General features: G+C 38.5%; 1 protein-coding gene across 1 annotated transcript in view; it reads left to right on the top strand.

Annotated features, from left to right (window-relative positions):
- Nucleotides 1–11,698, top strand: part of mcph1 (microcephalin 1) — an 87,699-nt gene extending 76,001 nt beyond the window's left edge. The window contains exons 14-15 of the mRNA XM_079635926.1: nucleotides 8,162–8,399; nucleotides 11,318–11,698. Coding sequence (XP_079492052.1) covers nucleotides 8,162–8,399; nucleotides 11,318–11,370 — 291 coding nt within the window. The 3' untranslated portion in view covers nucleotides 11,371–11,698. The remainder of the gene's footprint in view (nucleotides 1–8,161; nucleotides 8,400–11,317) is intronic.
- The last annotated feature ends 6,748 nt before the right edge of the window (nucleotides 11,699–18,446 follow it).

Raw genomic sequence — 18,446 nt, 5'->3', positions numbered from 1 at the left:
CCACTACCCGCAAATTAATTTTTTTAGCTCAGCTTTCATGGGATAGAACGGACAGGATTGTGGAATATCAGGGTTTTTTCCTGGCTCAAAATGAGGTGGATGTGATCATGTGCACCACATCTTCAACTGGCTGAAGAAAACACTTTTTACAAGCATATACTTTAGGTATTTTGATAAGATATTAGATTTTTATTTTGAGAATACTACCATTATATAGTGTACACTCTGAGATTTCAAAAATGAGAGCTCCGACCAGTGCCGGCCCGAGCCTTTTGGGGGCCCTAAGCAGAATTTGATTTGGGGGCCCCTCCCACCACGCGGAGTCACCTGTGCTTGACGATTATTGACACAAATGTCACGCTATAATGCTACATTATAAATTAACACAGTGAGGTTATGTGTTAATACAAAATAAATACGTAATAAAAAATAGATAGGCTACTTAAATAAAAAAGTTTTAACTTTTACTTTACTCTTTTACTAACTCTTTGAAACTTCTGAAAACAAACTGTCACAAAACATAAATAAATTATTTGCAAATGTGCAATAAATGTGCAATCTTCAACTACAAAATTAAACCAAAATAGGCAAACATGGATATAATCAAAAATAGAATGTTACAAAAAATAGATACTTAAATAATGAAAGTGCATACATTTTTCACTTTTGTTTTTAAAACTTTTAACTTTTACTTTACTTTTTTACTAATTCTGTCAATTATTTGCTAAAATAATGACAAGAAATCAGAAACATAATAACAGCAACAACGATGACAATTATTGACGGTGTAACTGTCCTCAAAATCTTTTTTTTTTATAGATTATTGTTGTAACAGACTTTGTTGGATTGTACATGCATCATGACAGAATCCAACAAAGTCTGTTACAATAATAATGGTGTACTGGCGCTAGTTATATGTGTGCATGCAATGTATTTTTCCCCTCGGGGCTTGCCGTAGATGCACACTTGGTACTGGAGTGTCGCGGGGGTTTGGAATATAATATGAAGTGGAGAAGAGTTCAAACTGCTATCGTTTATTATTTTCTTATTTCTGTTATATTGTTAGGTGAACCCTGTACGCTCGGTTACATTATTAAGATTATTAAAACCATATTAATAAAGTTGAAGTCTATTTTCATCACAGAAGTCTCCCCACCCACGAATTGTCTATGCACGCGAGGTGTCTAGATTATGCGCTTGACTCAAACGCTGGCAGACACAGCAGCAGTTGTAGGCAGGTATATTGATCATAAAATCAGAATTCGCTTGTCATGAGTCATTCATTCATTTATGTCACTTGTTTAAGTTATTTAATATGTGTAAAAAAAAAAAAAACTCGATTGTTTGTGTAAAAAAAAAAAAAAAAAAAAACTCGATCGGGGGCCCCCTGGTGGCCAGGGGGCCCCAAGCAGCCGCTTAGTTCGCTTATGCCTCGGGCCGGCCCTGGCTCCGACTCATGTTCAGATTTGAAGAAAAAATGCATTGACTTGTACCTGAAGGGGACTCAACCCTCTTTTTAGTTGTGATGTATAGTGTCTCAGTCTACATTACATTCACACTGGTGTTTTAAGAAAAATAATTAGAATACAATACAATAATTATAATTTTATATATTTTTATTCCTATGACAGTAATAGCCATATATTGTAAAATAAATGCGCTGTAAAATAAATGAAAATGACTATTTCACAAGTATATTATTTTATGCTACATTAGGGAAATCACAATACTTTTGTCCTAATTTCTTTACTTGCTAGAATTAGGGGTGTGCTAAAAAATCGATACAGCGATACATCGCGATTTTTATATTCATGATACACAACATCGATTTCCAGCTCAAAAAATCGATGTTAAAAAAAAATAAAAAAAATCACGTTTTAAACGGGGTGTGACCTGGTGAACTACAACCTCCGTTCCTGCAACGTTAGATGTCGCAGTATGGCGGCTTTATGTTCTTGTCGTGGACAAGAAACATATCAGACTACACACGTTGCTTTCCGTCAGTCATCGCGTGCCGTCTCACACACACATTCACTCGCACACATACTCGCTCGCGCTCACTCACACACACACACACACACAAACAGCGCTCACACACTCTCACACACACGCACTCTCTAACGCTCACTCACTTACACAAACAGCGCGCGCGCACACACACACACTCTCTCGCTCACTCACTCACACAAACGCACATTCACTCACACAAACGCACATTCACTCACACACGCACTCTCTCGCGCTCACTCACTCACACAAACGCACATTCACTCACACACACAAACGCACGCTCACTCAGTAGCGCACACACACTCTCGCGCTCACTCACTCACACAAACGCACATTCACTCACACAAACGCACGCTCACTCAGTAGCGCACACACACTCTCGCGCTCACTCACTCACACAAACGCACATTCACTCACACAAACGCACGCTCACTCAGTAGCGCACACACACTCTCGCGCTCACTCACTCACACAAACGCACATTCACTCACACACACAAACGCACGCTCACTCAGTAGCGCACACACACTCTCAATTTCGGTAGTGAAAGCTGCATATTTCACTTCATTGTTTACATGGACAGTACCTGAGTATCTGCACTTTATTTCCATGTTTTTTTTTTTTTAATTCAAGCTAAGCCCCACATAACCTCAGTGAGTTAACTTACCATAACTGTGCACTACACTTTAATTTAGTTTTAAATATCTAATGCACTTTATTTTAACGTTTTTAATGTGTCCATTGTTAAAAGTTCAAGTCTATTTTGTTATGGCAGCTAAAAAAATAAATTGGAAAGGAAATTTTGTAATATATTGCTTTGACTCAATTCTTCTGCTGATTTATCAATGTGATCTGATGTAAGACTACTCAGATGGCACACACCGTAACTTGTATTTTATTTTGGTTTTACATTTTTAGTTAACTGTGTGGAATATCGCAATATTTATCGTAGCGTGATGTATCGTGATGAAATCGTATCGTGATCCATGTATCGTGATGCGTATCGTATCGTGAAGTCCTTGCCAATACCCACCCCGCACCCGTTTTCCTAAGACTGCAGTTTTTACTAGAAATGCACACCAGCAAACCAGTTTTATTTTTTTTATATATATTTTTTATTTTTTACTTTGGACAAATCAATGTATCAAAAGTCAGACCTGTGTATTTTTTTTTATATTATTATCATCTTTAATTTAATTTATTATTTGAAGAAGTATATGGTGGGAGTAAAATGTGTGAAAGTAAATCCTGTATATCCTTCTGAGTGATCACTGTATTAGTAGCTTTGTTGCTGCATGTCACCAGTGGCTCTACTAATTGGTAGCTAGAATAGTCTTGATTTTTTTATTTTTTTATTTTTTTTATTAAATACTCAATTAGGACAATATGATTATGTATTCATCCATCAATGACTCATTGCCATATTTAAAATGACTGATTTTATTAAAAACAACCTCCCTTGAAATCAGTGCAGAAAATGCTAAGAAAGGCTGGCCGTCGCTCAGGTGCAGAGGATGAATAATTTTCCCATATTACATGTTTGGGAGGGCTCCTGTTTGTGTTAGTAATTTAATGTCACAAGGAAGTTGCAGGAGGAAGGAAATTACACAATGACCTCCTTTTTCTTAAACAGCATTTACAACATGCAAAAGCTCTGTCCATTTTATTCTTATGAGAGAGTTTGTCATTTACAGGTTTGGGAGGCTATTTTTTCCTTTCATTACACTAGAGACCTGCTCACACTGTGAAAAACATTGTTAAATAAAACATTAATATGGAAACTCTGTTTAACCCTTTAATGTATCAATTAAAAACAAAGGCAAGGCAAGACATACTTTAATTTTACATAATTTTACATACTTTAAAATTACTTAATTTAATATCTACCAGTGGACAGATGTGTAAAAAAATACATCAACTTTCCCTTTAATGTCATTTTCCCTCCAAAACAAGAACATTCCCAAAATCTATTTTTGTATTTTTAGATGAATTACACATGTCCACTGCAGTAGCAGTGGTAGATATTCAATAAGTAATTTTTAGAGTATGGTGCCATAAATAAGACTGCACAGTTGCTTTTTCACAATTGTACAAGTAGGGGTTGCACGACTACTGATTTCTCCTTGTCGATTTCTGTGTCTACACCAGACGTGACCGTTGACACGTTGCGTAATGCTAGAAGCTATCTACACAGGGACACGACAAAGCAACCTTTGCAAATCCATTTGTCTTTCCTATCACAAGTGCTTGGAGTACGTCATAAATGGAACGAGGCATAGGTTTACTGTTGGGGATTTGGCGTCTGGTGGAGACACTGTGACTCGTCAAAACAATACTCGAGTTACGCGAGTACTCGTGGTTTGTTACCGTTAAAAGGGACATCAAAAGAAGTCAACAAGTGTTTGTTAATTGGCACAATGTTTTCAACAATTATGTCTTTTGCATGTGTTGTAAAATCATTAAAATAACTGGTTTAATTTAACAGAAAAAATAACGTAAATTGGCATGCAACATTATAGGCAACATCTGCATTTTTGCGTAAGACATTTCTCCTTATATAAAAATGTATTCAAAGCCAACTCACCGGGAAAATAATACGTACATACACATACATACACATTAAAGTCCCTGTAAAGGTAATTCTAAAAAAAAATTCTAAACACATTATACATGTTAGAAATGTATTGCTAAAATATATTACAAAGACTGTGAACTGCGAAGTACTGAATTGTGGAGTTAGACCGTTAAACAGTTTTTCACCATTGCTATTTTCCGGATTTTTTGGGCGGGGCTAAAACGGGGGCTCGATGACGCACTGGAGCCCCTGAGCTACTGGACACGCCCCTACTTGATGACGCACTGGAGCCCCTGATGCTGGCCGCGGCGCTCCATAACAATATAAATATAGCACATTCGCATCAGTTTGCCGCTCAATCGCGAGTTACTGTCAGTCAGTACTATTATTAGTTACTACAGCCTACAGTTTGCTAGTTAGCTATGCCTTCGTCACAGAAATGCGTACTACCTGGATGCGATCATGTACGAAACAGATCGGTGTCCTTATTAAAATGTCCTATAAACGATCACATCAAGAAGAGGTGGATTAATTTTGTGAAGAGCCACCTTGATGGAGAGCTGAGGATCACCACCAAAACCAGCCTCTGTAGTGATCATTTTACACGGGATAGTTTTATAAACTTTCGTCGGAGACAACTGGGATTCACTGATAATCCGCTGTTACTGGTGAATGGGGCCGAACCGACTATCTCCCGCCTCCCGACTTCATCCTCCCGTCGCGCCGACACCTGGTGCCATCCTCGGCAGTGCGTGCCCACCAATGAGGGTAAGCTGCCTTGTGTGCTTATGTTATAATTATAAACCTAATAAGCTGCTAGGAGCATCCATTCCGGCTGTAGCTGTGACAGTTGAGTGTGGCGACGGCAGCTTCCCCGCGAGTGGGCGTGGTTTCAGCGCAGCCAGCGGACACGCCCCCAGCGTTTGAGAGCAGAGACCACTGCTCATTTTTTCAAGATTTTGATAGCTTATTTTATGTTCTTGCCGGCTTTTTTTATCATTCAAATTTGGCTGGGTGGCTAATAACACATTTTTCTGTGATATGACAAACTCAGAACACATACTTAATTTTGACTTTACAGGGACTTTAATAATAAAATAAAATATCATGGTTCGCTGGTTTGCGTTAAGAAAAAAAAGAGTGTCTACATGAAGTTATGGTTATTGCACGGTCGATGGCTTCTGACAGCGCCTACTAGTCGACATGACTAGAAGTCAACATGTCCACTGTAGATCCTTCCAGTGTAGATCTCAACAGGTTGAGATCAATTTTTTTTGTTACAGATGAACAAGTGTGAAGTTACATTTTTGGGATCCTGCATTCTTTCAGTTCAGAACTATGTACCGTTTAACTCCTCTTAACAAGGCTTGACCTATCAAGTGTCCAGTTGTTCATCACTTTAAAATCCCCCCTTGACATTGTTTCAGCAGATTCCTCTGTTTCTTCAAGCTGGAAGGCACACTTGGTTGGCAACACTATCACTGAATTAAATTATACACATCTTTACATACATACAGTATATAAATCACATTTCTTATCTACATTGAGTGACACAGTGAGGAAAACTAATGACGCAGTTTACTAAGACTGCAATGATCAAATGGCTTCTTAAAGATGCACAGATAAAGCTAGGCGCAAACAGCATACTATACAGTGACATCAACATTAGTTTTAATAATTTTAGTAAATTAAATTAAATAAAAAATGAAAGTTTAGTATCACACCGGACGCTATTGTGTCATGCATCTAGCAGTTATAACGTAACGATAACATATACACTTTTAAGCAAAGTAATTGTAATGATTCAATCATGTAGCATTTGTAAGTTAATTACTTGTCAGTAACACACACAATATTGCACAAATTATAGCGATCACGAACAAGTAAGGTCTTCATTCTCTTTGTGCAAAATGCGTTCAATCTGGGCCAATATGAACTAACATAGTAAGGTGGATATATACCACACCCCATCAGTTATATTCAGTTCTATACTTCCCCCTTTTGGCGCAGTTGTGTAACTTGGAGAACAACTTTTGTTATGTCAAGATCTGAGGCAGGGAGCTGACCCTTGCGCTGTTGAGAGTGAGAGTGTGAAGAGAAGACATGCCCTTTTGTTGAAGGTGTTTTTATTTTATCCGGTGAACTGCTTTATTGCACACACACACTCAGAGTGGACAATAACAGCACTAGCAACAAACACACTGCCTGGAACTGAACAGGCGCTTAGAGGTGAGGGCCCTGGCGCTTTGGTAAGGGGTTGCGCTTAACGCACTGGTTGATGCAGGAAATGATGCAATGACTTTTGAGCCGTAATGAAGCATTCGTTGAAGCTGTCTACTGTAGAGCCGAAAAGGTCTGTCAGAACACCGGAAATCAAGGAGAGCTGTTGGCAGCACCAAACAAAAACACACCAGGCTTGTTCGAGATGGTTCGGCTTCTCGCACAAGGAGTCGTATGCTCTCCAAACACTCCCGGAGCTCTGATCGGTCCGCGCCACTCCGATGTATCTCGAACAAGCCTTACATCAACAATGTCGGTCGTTGCGTTACTATTGATGCTCATGGCTTTGCGAACCTACATCGGCATCCAAACACGGCGAATCCAACGCGTTTCGTGCAGCTCGCCGTAACTTGCATAGACGGAGATTACAATCGAGCTGCTATTAGCTCGATTAGCTGCTATTTAAAATATGGCGGTCACAAGTTTCTGTTCGTCTTGTTGGTCACGGTAACCCAGCCCCTGACGCAAGCGGTTCTTACTTCTAGCCCAGCAATGTTTTGGTGCTACTTAAGAACCACTGTTACTGGTTCGGAGCTGGTGCTTTGGTGGTCGAAAAACAAAAAAACTATTTGAAGCTAGGCTCTGGCTCCGAACCAGCACCAGCTCTGCCTTGGTGGAAAAGGGGTATTAGTGTATATCAGCATCCTGGGGTTAGGGTTAAAATTAGGCCGAATCTGTTAAACGAGTACATTTAGTACTATGTTCTGTGGTTGCTAGGGTGCTGTAACTGGTTGCTATAAAGCAACTGTAACTGTGGCTATGAAGATATTAGGCCATTACTTATTGGCTGCTGGATAATATAAATCCTTTGAGGGAGAAAGAGAGGGAGAGATGCAGGGGTGTCAGGCCCTTTGGTGTCTGTGTGTGTGAAAACGTCGGTTGGGATTTGAATTTATGAACATTCCGCAATGTTAAGTCAATGGGACTTTTTTATCCGCTTTTTCGTCCACTGTGCAAACATCGTACACCCGATCGCTTAGAAAAGTCATAGCACACCTCTCCTCAATGAGCAATGCAAGGTTACAATTTGTTTTAAAAAAGAAAAAAAAACTGTAAAATAATCTATTGCCTATAAAGTTTTTTAAGTATGATAAAAGTAATTTAAGTAATGGCATTTAAAAAGTAATTTATTAGAAATATTGCACTTTCTTGTACTTGAATGTTGAAATGGCCCTCCAGTGAGTAAATGTCAGAAGTGCTGCAATTTTAGTTTGAGACCCCTGGTGTGTGGGCTCATGTTACCCATAATATTTGGAAAAAGAACATGGGTTGTAATAATATTTTCTGTTTTTCCAGATATGCCGACTGCAGCAGCATCTCTCTGCTGGGGAACATCAGCAGGACCTGTTCCAGAAGCAGCTGCCCATGTTTGTGTCCCCACACTCCCAGCCCCCCTGCAGCAGCCTAACAGAACTCATCCAGCTGTGTGGAGGAACTGTGTGCCGGAGTGTGCGGCAGGCCGGGATCTGTATTGGAGAGTATAATGGCAAGAAACCAGAGGGTAGCCATAGTCTTTCTGAACAGTGGATTTTAGGTAAGATGGCCTATTAATGATAACAATGAGCAACGAGTGATGTATTATCTACGGTGGCCCAGTAGTGCACAACACAACGAAATTTAAAAAGCAAACATAAGTTTTCACACAACGAAATGAATCCACAACACAATGAAATGAATCCACAACACAACGGAAGTGAGCCACAACACAACGGAAAATGTACATCACAACGGAAATGAGCCACAACACAACGAAAAATGTACAACACAACAGAAATAAGCCACAACACAACAGAATAAAGCCGCAACACAACAGAAATGCTCCCGACCACTAGAGGGCTCTCGGAGCGCAGTAAAGTAAGTTTTCCTTGCCATTGTTCTATAGAGTCAGCAGTCTAAAAAATAGATCAACACCACGATTAGTTTTAACAGTATGTAGCTAACCATTGTATTTCGACATTTATTAATAAAAAATCACCTACGTGCATTATAGCTGCATACCGGTATTCTAGAATGCTTTGACATGTTACCACAGCGCATGATCCATAATGGAACGTCTGCCAATTCCTCCTAGTTGTTAAAACATATAATTTGTATTAATTAAAATGACTTTTAACATTCAAAAACAGACATGTTCAAAATCCAAAGCTTGATTGTATTTGGTAGTAGACTGACTTACTACAGGTTACTTTTTTCCAATACCTCCCTTCATGTATTTACAGTAAACAATTATTTTCTACGAAATTTCTGTAAAAGTTTAAAAAGTTTTCTGTTTCATGTTTTAAAGGTTGTAGTTCCTATCAACTAGACTGACTTACGACAGTTGAAATTGTGCCAATAGCTTCCTGTATGCACAGTACACAATTCTTTTTTTATAAAAACATTAGGCCTACTGTAAATCCCCTAAAGTTTTTTTTTTTTTTTTTTTTTCATGTCACAAAGCTTGTGGTAGGTTCCTAGTGACCAGACTGACTTATTACAGGTGAAATTGTGCCAATACCTTCCTGTAATTTTGCATTTCACCAAATGATTTTTATTTTTATTTATCAAATTATATAATAATAAATTATACGTTTTAACCATAACCGAATTGCCAGACGTTCCCTTAGGGATCATGCGCTGTGGAAGCGCATACAAGCATTCTCGAGCATAAATTCGCAGCTATAATTCATGTAGGTTATTTTAAAGTAATATTTAATGGTTACATTGTTAAAACTAATCGTGGTATTGATATATAGACTGCCGAGTGCCGACTCTATAGAACCATGGCAAGGAAAACTACCTTTACAGCGCTCCGAGAGCCCTCTAGTGGTCGGGAGCATTTCCGTTGTGTTGTACATTTTCCATTGTGTTGTGGCTCATTTCCGTTGTGTTGTGGATTAATTTTGTTGTTGTGGCTCAATTTCGTTGTGTTGTGATCTTATGTTTGCTTTTTAAATTTTGTTGTGTTGTGCACTACTGGACCACTGTAGTTATCACCATAACGCACCCTAAACAAAATCCATGTGTGCCACAGGACATTAAGAGAGGGTGGGATTTTTTTCCCCTCTTTTATGTTTTCAAAGCTAGCTTGCTATTGCTAGCCTCTACAAAACTGCACAGCATTAATAACCCTCTACATTAATAATCATTGTGACAATATCAAGAGCTTGTAATTATCTTAAGTAGCTTTTAAAGGGCAGTACTAAATGAAAAAAAAATATGATCTTTAAACAAAATGTACACATACTGTTCAAAAGTGTATTGGTATGCATTGAGTTGCCTTCTTGAGCATCAGTAAATGGTTTCACCTTTTGTTATATTTATGCGCATTTAGAAGTTTCTGAAAAAACTACTTTTTCGAACTCCTCGATCATATTTTAGATGTTCATGAAAATTGAACCAGATCATCTTCAGACCATGCCGACACAAAAATTTAAGTTGATTAGTCAAACCATTTTCAAATAACTCCCAAACAAATGCTACAAAGAGCATGCCAAAGTAGTCATGAGGCTATATCTTTAAACATAAATATAAAAACCAATTTTGCCATAGTCGGCCAAACTTCCAATCCGCCATTTTTCTTTTCTTTAAAAAAGTTGGTAACACTTTACAATAAGGTTCATTAGTTAACATTAGTTAACTACATTAGTTAACGTTAACTAATAATGAACTGCACTTATACAGCATTTATTCATCTTTGTTAATGTTAATTTCGACATTTACTAATACTTTATTAAGATCTTGTTAACATGAGTTAATGCACTGTGAACTAACATGAACAAACAATGAACAGCTGTATTCATATTAACTAACATTAACAAAGATTCATAAATACTGTAACAAATGTATTGTTCATGTTAGTTAATACATTAAATAATGTTTAATAAATGAACCTTATTGTAAAGTGTTACCAAAAAGTTTTTTTAACTAATTTTGGAACATTTGTCTGATTTTCACTAAATTTGAGTCAGATCATCTTCAGACCATGTCAGCGAAAAGTTATGGATTTTGTGTTGATAGATAATATCGTTTTCGTACTCTGCATCAACAAATTTGATCGCAGTATGCCAACTGTATCTGATGACTGTATGCATGTAATTGTCACTGAACTGACTATGCCAAATCAATTTGGTTTCAGTGCCACATGTTGGTCAAAAGTAATAAGCAATTATGTCACATTAAAATTATTGTATTTATGGGCTATGGCATTTTCTTAAAATCATCTCCAAATGTTTTTACTGTTTTACTGCATTTTTTTAAATTCAGATTTTACCAGAAGTGTGTGTATCTCTTTTTTATAAAGCAGTTGTGTATGTTAGTGTAGCAGTTAGGTGAGGTATAGATGTTCTAAACTGATTTAAACAAGAAAAAAACGTATCGTTATCTGCAGATACTCAAGATAATGTATCAGACATGAAAGAGTGATATCAAGCCATCCCTATTTTATATAACTAATGTTTTTATGCTTTTCAGACAGTGTCACCCATCTCATACTACTCCCATATAAAAATTATGTCTTGGAATGAAGATCCCTGGAATTTTGATACTCCTGAAGTTGTAGAAATTGGCTGTGACTTTATTATTATTTGTAATCTGTGTAGCTACTATTATTAAAAATGTCTATTGTATTATGTGTTTTTGGCAACTTAAGTAGTGCAGTGTTACTGTCTTATTATTTAGATTTATTATGTTACTGTGTTTATTTGTAACAAGCAATCTAATAAAACTGTGACTGTAAAAGCTGAAAACATCCTTAAATAAATGTAAAGGTGGTTGAGAGTAAAGAGTATATGTTCGCCTGAATGTACCATAGTTGTACAAGGCACTGTTGAAAATAAAATTCTGACAAACTTGACTGTCTTGTCTGATAATGTAAAAGTTAACTGTCAAATCCTTGTCTGACTTGTCAGTAAGGATGTTACAATTCTCTCTTTTTGCCCGCCTGGCCATGTAAAGAATGTTTGTTTAGATGGCGTATAGCAGTGTTATTCAAATGGCAGTCCATCCACATCGAGGAACATAATTCCTCTATTAAAACAAAGGAGCAGTTCACACCACAAGTGCTCAGGGTCCTTTACGGTAATTGTCTTTTGCCACTACATCCTCTAATATTTTTATTGCATTGACGTTTATTGACATTGATTAGCTTGTTCAGGAGTGAATGATTAGGGTTGGAGCTCAACTCTGCAGGACAGTGATCAGTGCCGGCCCGAGCCTTTTGGGGGCCCTAAGCAGAATTTGATTTGGGGGCCCCTCCCACCACGCGGAGTCACCTGTGCTTGACGATTATTGACACAAATGTCACGCTATAATGCTACATTATAAATTAACACAGTGAGGTTATGTGTTAATACAAAATAAATACGTAATAAAAAATAGATAGGCTACTTAAATAAAAAAGTTTTAACTTTTACTTTACTCTTTTACTAACTCTTTGAAACTTCTGAAAACAAACTGTCACAAAACATAAATAAATTATTTGCAAATGTGCAATAAATGTGCAATCTTCAACTACAAAATTAAACCAAAATAGGCAAACATGGATATAATCAAAAATAGAATGTTACAAAAAATAGATACTTAAATAATGAAAGTGCATACATTTTTCACTTTTGTTTTTAAAACTTTTAACTTTTACTTTACTTTTTTACTAATTCTGTCAATTATTTGCTAAAATAATGACAAGAAATCAGAAACATAATAACAGCAACAACGATGACAATTATTGACGGTGTAACTGTCCTCAAAATCTTTTTTTTTTATAGATTATTGTTGTAACAGACTTTGTTGGATTGTACATGCATCATGACAGAATCCAACAAAGTCTGTTACAATAATAATGGTGTACTGGCGCTAGTTATATGTGTGCATGCAATGTATTTTTCCCCTCGGGGCTTGCCGTAGATGCACACTTGGTACTGGAGTGTCGCGGGGGTTTGGAATATAATATGAAGTGGAGAAGAGTTCAAACTGCTATCGTTTATTATTTTCTTATTTCTGTTATATTGTTAGGTGAACCCTGTACGCTCGGTTACATTATTAAGATTATTAAAACCATATTAATAAAGTTGAAGTCTATTTTCATCACAGAAGTCTCCCCACCCACGAATTGTCTATGCACGCGAGGTGTCTAGATTATGCGCTTGACTCAAACGCTGGCAGACACAGCAGCAGTTGTAGGCAGGTATATTCAGTGCCGGCCCGAGCCTTTTGGGGGCCCTAAGCAGAATTTGATTTGGGGGCCCCTCCCACCACGCGGAGTCACCTGTGCTTGACGATTATTGACACAAATGTCACGCTATAATGCTACATTATAAATTAACACAGTGAGGTTATGTGTTAATACAAAATAAATACGTAATAAAAAATAGATAGGCTACTTAAATAAAAAAGTTTTAACTTTTACTTTACTCTTTTACTAACTCTTTGAAACTTCTGAAAACAAACTGTCACAAAACATAAATAAATTATTTGCAAATGTGCAATAAATGTGCAATCTTCAACTACAAAATTAAACCAAAATAGGCAAACATGGATATAATCAAAAATAGAATGTTACAAAAAATAGATACTTAAATAATGAAAGTGCATACATTTTTCACTTTTGTTTTTAAAACTTTTAACTTTTACTTTACTTTTTTACTAATTCTGTCAATTATTTGCTAAAATAATGACAAGAAATCAGAAACATAATAACAGCAACAACGATGACAATTATTGACGGTGTAACTGTCCTCAAAATCTTTTTTTTTTATAGATTATTGTTGTAACAGACTTTGTTGGATTGTACATGCATCATGACAGAATCCAACAAAGTCTGTTACAATAATAATGGTGTACTGGCGCTAGTTATATGTGTGCATGCAATGTATTTTTCCCCTCGGGGCTTGCCGTAGATGCACACTTGGTACTGGAGTGTCGCGGGGGTTTGGAATATAATATGAAGTGGAGAAGAGTTCAAACTGCTATCGTTTATTATTTTCTTATTTCTGTTATATTGTTAGGTGAACCCTGTACGCTCGGTTACATTATTAAGATTATTAAAACCATATTAATAAAGTTGAAGTCTATTTTCATCACAGAAGTCTCCCCACCCACGAATTGTCTATGCACGCGAGGTGTCTAGATTATGCGCTTGACTCAAACGCTGGCAGACACAGCAGCAGTTGTAGGCAGGTATATTGATCATAAAATCAGAATTCGCTTGTCATGAGTCATTCATTCATTTATGTCACTTGTTTAAGTTATTTAATATGTGTAAAAAAAAAAAAAACTCGATTGTTTGTGTAAAAAAAAAAAAAAAAAAAAACTCGATCGGGGGCCCCCTGGTGGCCAGGGGGCCCCAAGCAGCCGCTTAGTTCGCTTATGCCTCGGGCCGGCCCTGGGTATATTGATCATAAAATCAGAATTCGCTTGTCATGAGTCATTCATTCATTTATGTCACTTGTTTAAGTTATTTAATATGTGTAAAAAAAAAAAAAACTCGATTGTTTGTGTAAAAAAAAAAAAAAAAAAAAACTCGATCGGGGGCCCCCTGGTGGCCAGGGGGCCCCAAGCAGCCGCTTAGTTCGCTTATGCCTCGGGCCGGCCCTGACAGTGATACTCCAGGCGTTGCCTATCCCTGGGTCTGTTTTAATGAAAAAATAATGGCATAGAACAAGTTTTTTTGTAGTGCACTGACAACATAGTTTTAAAGTTGAATTATAAGGTTAATAATGACGCCAGGGCTTGCCCGTCAATGCTGCTTGCAGCTATTATTGTGTACTATTATTCAATAATTATTTATCTTTACAGTGGAACTGAATCAACACTGAACTGACTTCAGCTGAACAACAGCCGCAATGCATACTTTTCCTGTTATCACTGTAAAGCTGCTTTGAAACTATATTCAATGTATAAAGTGATATATAAATAAAGGTGATTTTTGATTTGGACCAGCTGTAGGTTGTTTATTATGCATGCAGGGCAACCACCCATAAGAGCATTACAATAATCTAGCCTTGAGTTCATGAACGCATGAACTAACTGCTCCGCATTTATCATTGAAAGCATATGTCGTAATTTAGATATATTTTTTAAGATGGAAGAATGCGGATTTACAGATGTTAGAAATGTGGCTTTCAAATGAGAGATTGGTATCAAAGAACACACCCAGGTTCCTAACCGACGTCGAAGACTTGACAGAGCAGCCATAAATTGTTAGACAGTATTCTAGGTTAGTACGTGCAGAGGTTTTTGGTCCATTCATTGGAACCTATTAAGTAATAGGAAATTACTAGTCATCCAAATTTTTATATCAGCTATGCAATCCGTTAATTTCTTGAATTGGCCAGTTTTGTCCGGGCTCGAAGAGATCTAGAGCTGAGTATCATCGGCATAACAGTGAAAACTAATCCCATGCTTCCTAATGAAATCTCCCTAGGGTAGCATGCACAGAGTGAACAGCAACGGTCCTAGCTGTACCGATCATCAGCTGGAAGGCCCTTGAGAGCCACCAGAGGGCACTCCACATCAGACCATAGCCATTCTCCCACAAACTACATATCCCATAATTCTCTGCCTAGGACTCATCTGCACTCATCACATTCACCTGTGTCTCATTTTCTTGTTTAGCTCACCCCATATAGCCTGGTTCACTCCATCGCTCACTGCCAAGTTTTGTATGTTGTTACACTGCATTTTCTGAGCATTTCCACTGTTTTCCTATGTCCCTGGTTCTTGATCTCTGCCTGTGTCCTGGTTTTCCCATTCCTGTCTCACCCTCTGGATTTGTTTGTTTGTATGGACTGCCTGCCTGTGTATGACCCTTGCCTGGATTTTGGATTACTCTAATAAACTGCATTTGGATCCTCACCTTCGTGTCTCGGAGCAGTTCGTAACACTGTTAAAAACAGACAATGTGGAACTTAAAGAGAGAGAGACTTTAAACCCAAGGCCCTTGAAGGCGATCTGCGTGCAGCCAGAGCTGAAGTCCAAACCTTGACTCAGCATCTCTGCAGCATCAAAAATGATCTTAACATGGTCCAAAAAGAACTGAAACAGTCATACCAACTATTTGTAGTTGGACCCCACAAGGAAAAGGTACCCTGCTGAACTTCACATCAGCAGCGCAAACTCCCCCAAACCTGCCCACAGGCAAAAAGGGGGGAGAAGTCAAAGCCCTCTGTGTAACACTTCACCTGCCAGCTTCCTGAGAGCCTCTGCAGCCGCTGAAGGAGAATGATTAATTCAGACAAACCCTGAAACGGCACATGAGTGAAACTCAAGTCCTCAAGCGAATGGCCAGAAACATCCCTGCATATACACCAGAGCTTGCAGGAGACCACGACGTCCAAACCTTCCTACGAGGCATTGAGTTTCACCTACAGTCTTTGACAAGTGTGACAAACCAAGACAGACTCAATCTTCTCTGGATCACTTCCAGACCAGAGTTGTGACACTTTCTAGCTCGGCAGCCAGGAAACATCCAATCAGACCACCAGCAGCTGAAACAAGCCATTTTCAACGAATTTTCAGACCCAGAGTCTGAAAGCAGACTGATTGCTGCCCTAGACAACAAACAGGGTAGACATGAAATTCTCTGTTTACTACCACAGACTCGCAATGAGCCTGGGATGGAGGAGGACACCAGTTTCAAGAGCCTTTACCTCCGAAACCTCCATCCGATTGTAAGTCACCATTTTGGCATTACCGGCCTGCCACCACACAATGCCTATTCAACAACTGTGTGACATGACAGAGAAGGCCTTTAACACAAGCCTCCTCAAAAGTGGTGTGTAACACACCAACAACTGTAAACTGCAAAACCCAGAACTGGCACCAGAAGGCACATAGCATTGCTACAATGCAAAACCCTTCTCCAAAAGGCTCTCAGCCAGCCGAGGACAAAACTGTCGCCATGGCAACAGACCCAGGTACCAGACCTACCACTGGAAGGAGCCATGGATGGGAGCATCCTCATCCTGCAAACACCACAGGATCTCCAACAGCAGGCAGCAACAACCATCCCCTTTCACGCCCTTCACACAGTGGCCATTCAGAGGCTGCACAAGGGCGACTGCACATGCCTGCATTGGACCTACAGGACCTTCTGGCACTAGTAAGAGAGCTCATTAAACAGTACTCACCTGAGGAGTACTGTGAAGCACATGCTTCTGACCATAACACCTTGTGACTGAGAAGTTAACAAACAACTGTTGCCCTTCTGCACTAGGTCAGTCTGAAACTCTTCTCACAACTCCTAAAACCACTTCCTGCAACCACCTGCCCCACACCAGCTGACATCCGGATTACAGGTGACCCTGTCAAAACACCTGTGATGTCTGTGCAGTGTGAGTTTGTTATATTTATCAGAGTATAAATGCACAAAACTGCCAGCTTACTCCAATCATGCAAATGAGTCAGCTTTTCAAACTGCTTTTTTGCACCTTTCTCATTGGTCAAGGCAACACAAAGGTCCTTCTGCACACTTGCTGGCTTCTGCTTCTGATTGTTGTTTACGTGAGACCGTGCCGGCAGGCTCCACACACATCGAGCCATGTGTACCTTCCTCAACCATAACAGAGTCAACTAACTCAAGTTCACCATCACTTCTTTATTTAACGCATAAGAGGTCGATTGCAACTTCAGCACCATCGGACCGAACTATCAATACTTTCTCCTCGCAACTGTGTATCCGGACGCTCTTCAACAGTTAAGGCAAATGCAAGTATCGTAAGATATAGTAAATCACTGTTCAGTTAGTCAAAGTTGTGAACCTCTTTAAGAAAGAATTGGAAAAAAATCCAAGTAGGATGGCTACAGTAGGATGCAAAAGTTAAAAAGCCTTTATTTTTTGGGCTAAAGCATTAAAACACCAACGCGTATCGGCCCACTGGCCTTCATCAGGGTGTCGGTAACAAACAGATAGAATCAAGCAATACTTATAGTTGCATTGATTTCAGGTGTGCCACTCTGGCACTTGCAACACAATTTTTTGGCCACTAGAGGCAATAGTTCAGGTAATGTCTAATGCCAAAGGTTAAAGTTAAAGTCAATAAGTCAATAAATGTGAATAGGCTAGTTACTCATCATAATTCTAAATTCATAGTCAAGATGATTCTAAAACAACATGAGAAAAAAAAAGGGCATTGCATTCAAAGACTAGTCAACATTCACAAACAACAATACACTGTCCCTATTGAAACACAACAATTACAAAAAAAGGTGAGAGGTCAAAATCTTCATTGAGACCTGGATGAGGAATAGATCCAATATGTCTCCCTTTGTTTAAGGTGTTTGATTATATCCCCACCCCTGGCATGGGGCGAATAGCCTCAATGCCCACTACTCGTAAGGTCGAATCCCTCCCATGTTTTGTGTCTATATAATGTTTGGCCATTGGATAATTAATATTTCCAGTCCGGATGGCATACCTATGTTCAGCTACCCTGTCTCTTAGTCTCCTTTTAGTGAGGCCTACGTAAAAACAGCCACAAGTACACACTAATCGATAGACAACATGGGTAGTATTGCAATTTATAAAACTATTAACAGTGTAAGTCTTATTACTGAAAACATCCATAAATGTGTCAGTTTTAGCCATATTCTCACAGTAATTACA

The sequence above is a fragment of the Phoxinus phoxinus genome (assembly GCF_949152265.1).
Source record: "Phoxinus phoxinus genome assembly, chromosome: 14".
NCBI lineage: Eukaryota > Metazoa > Chordata > Actinopteri > Cypriniformes > Leuciscidae > Phoxinus > Phoxinus phoxinus.
This window is presented reverse-complemented; position numbering and strand designations above follow the sequence as displayed.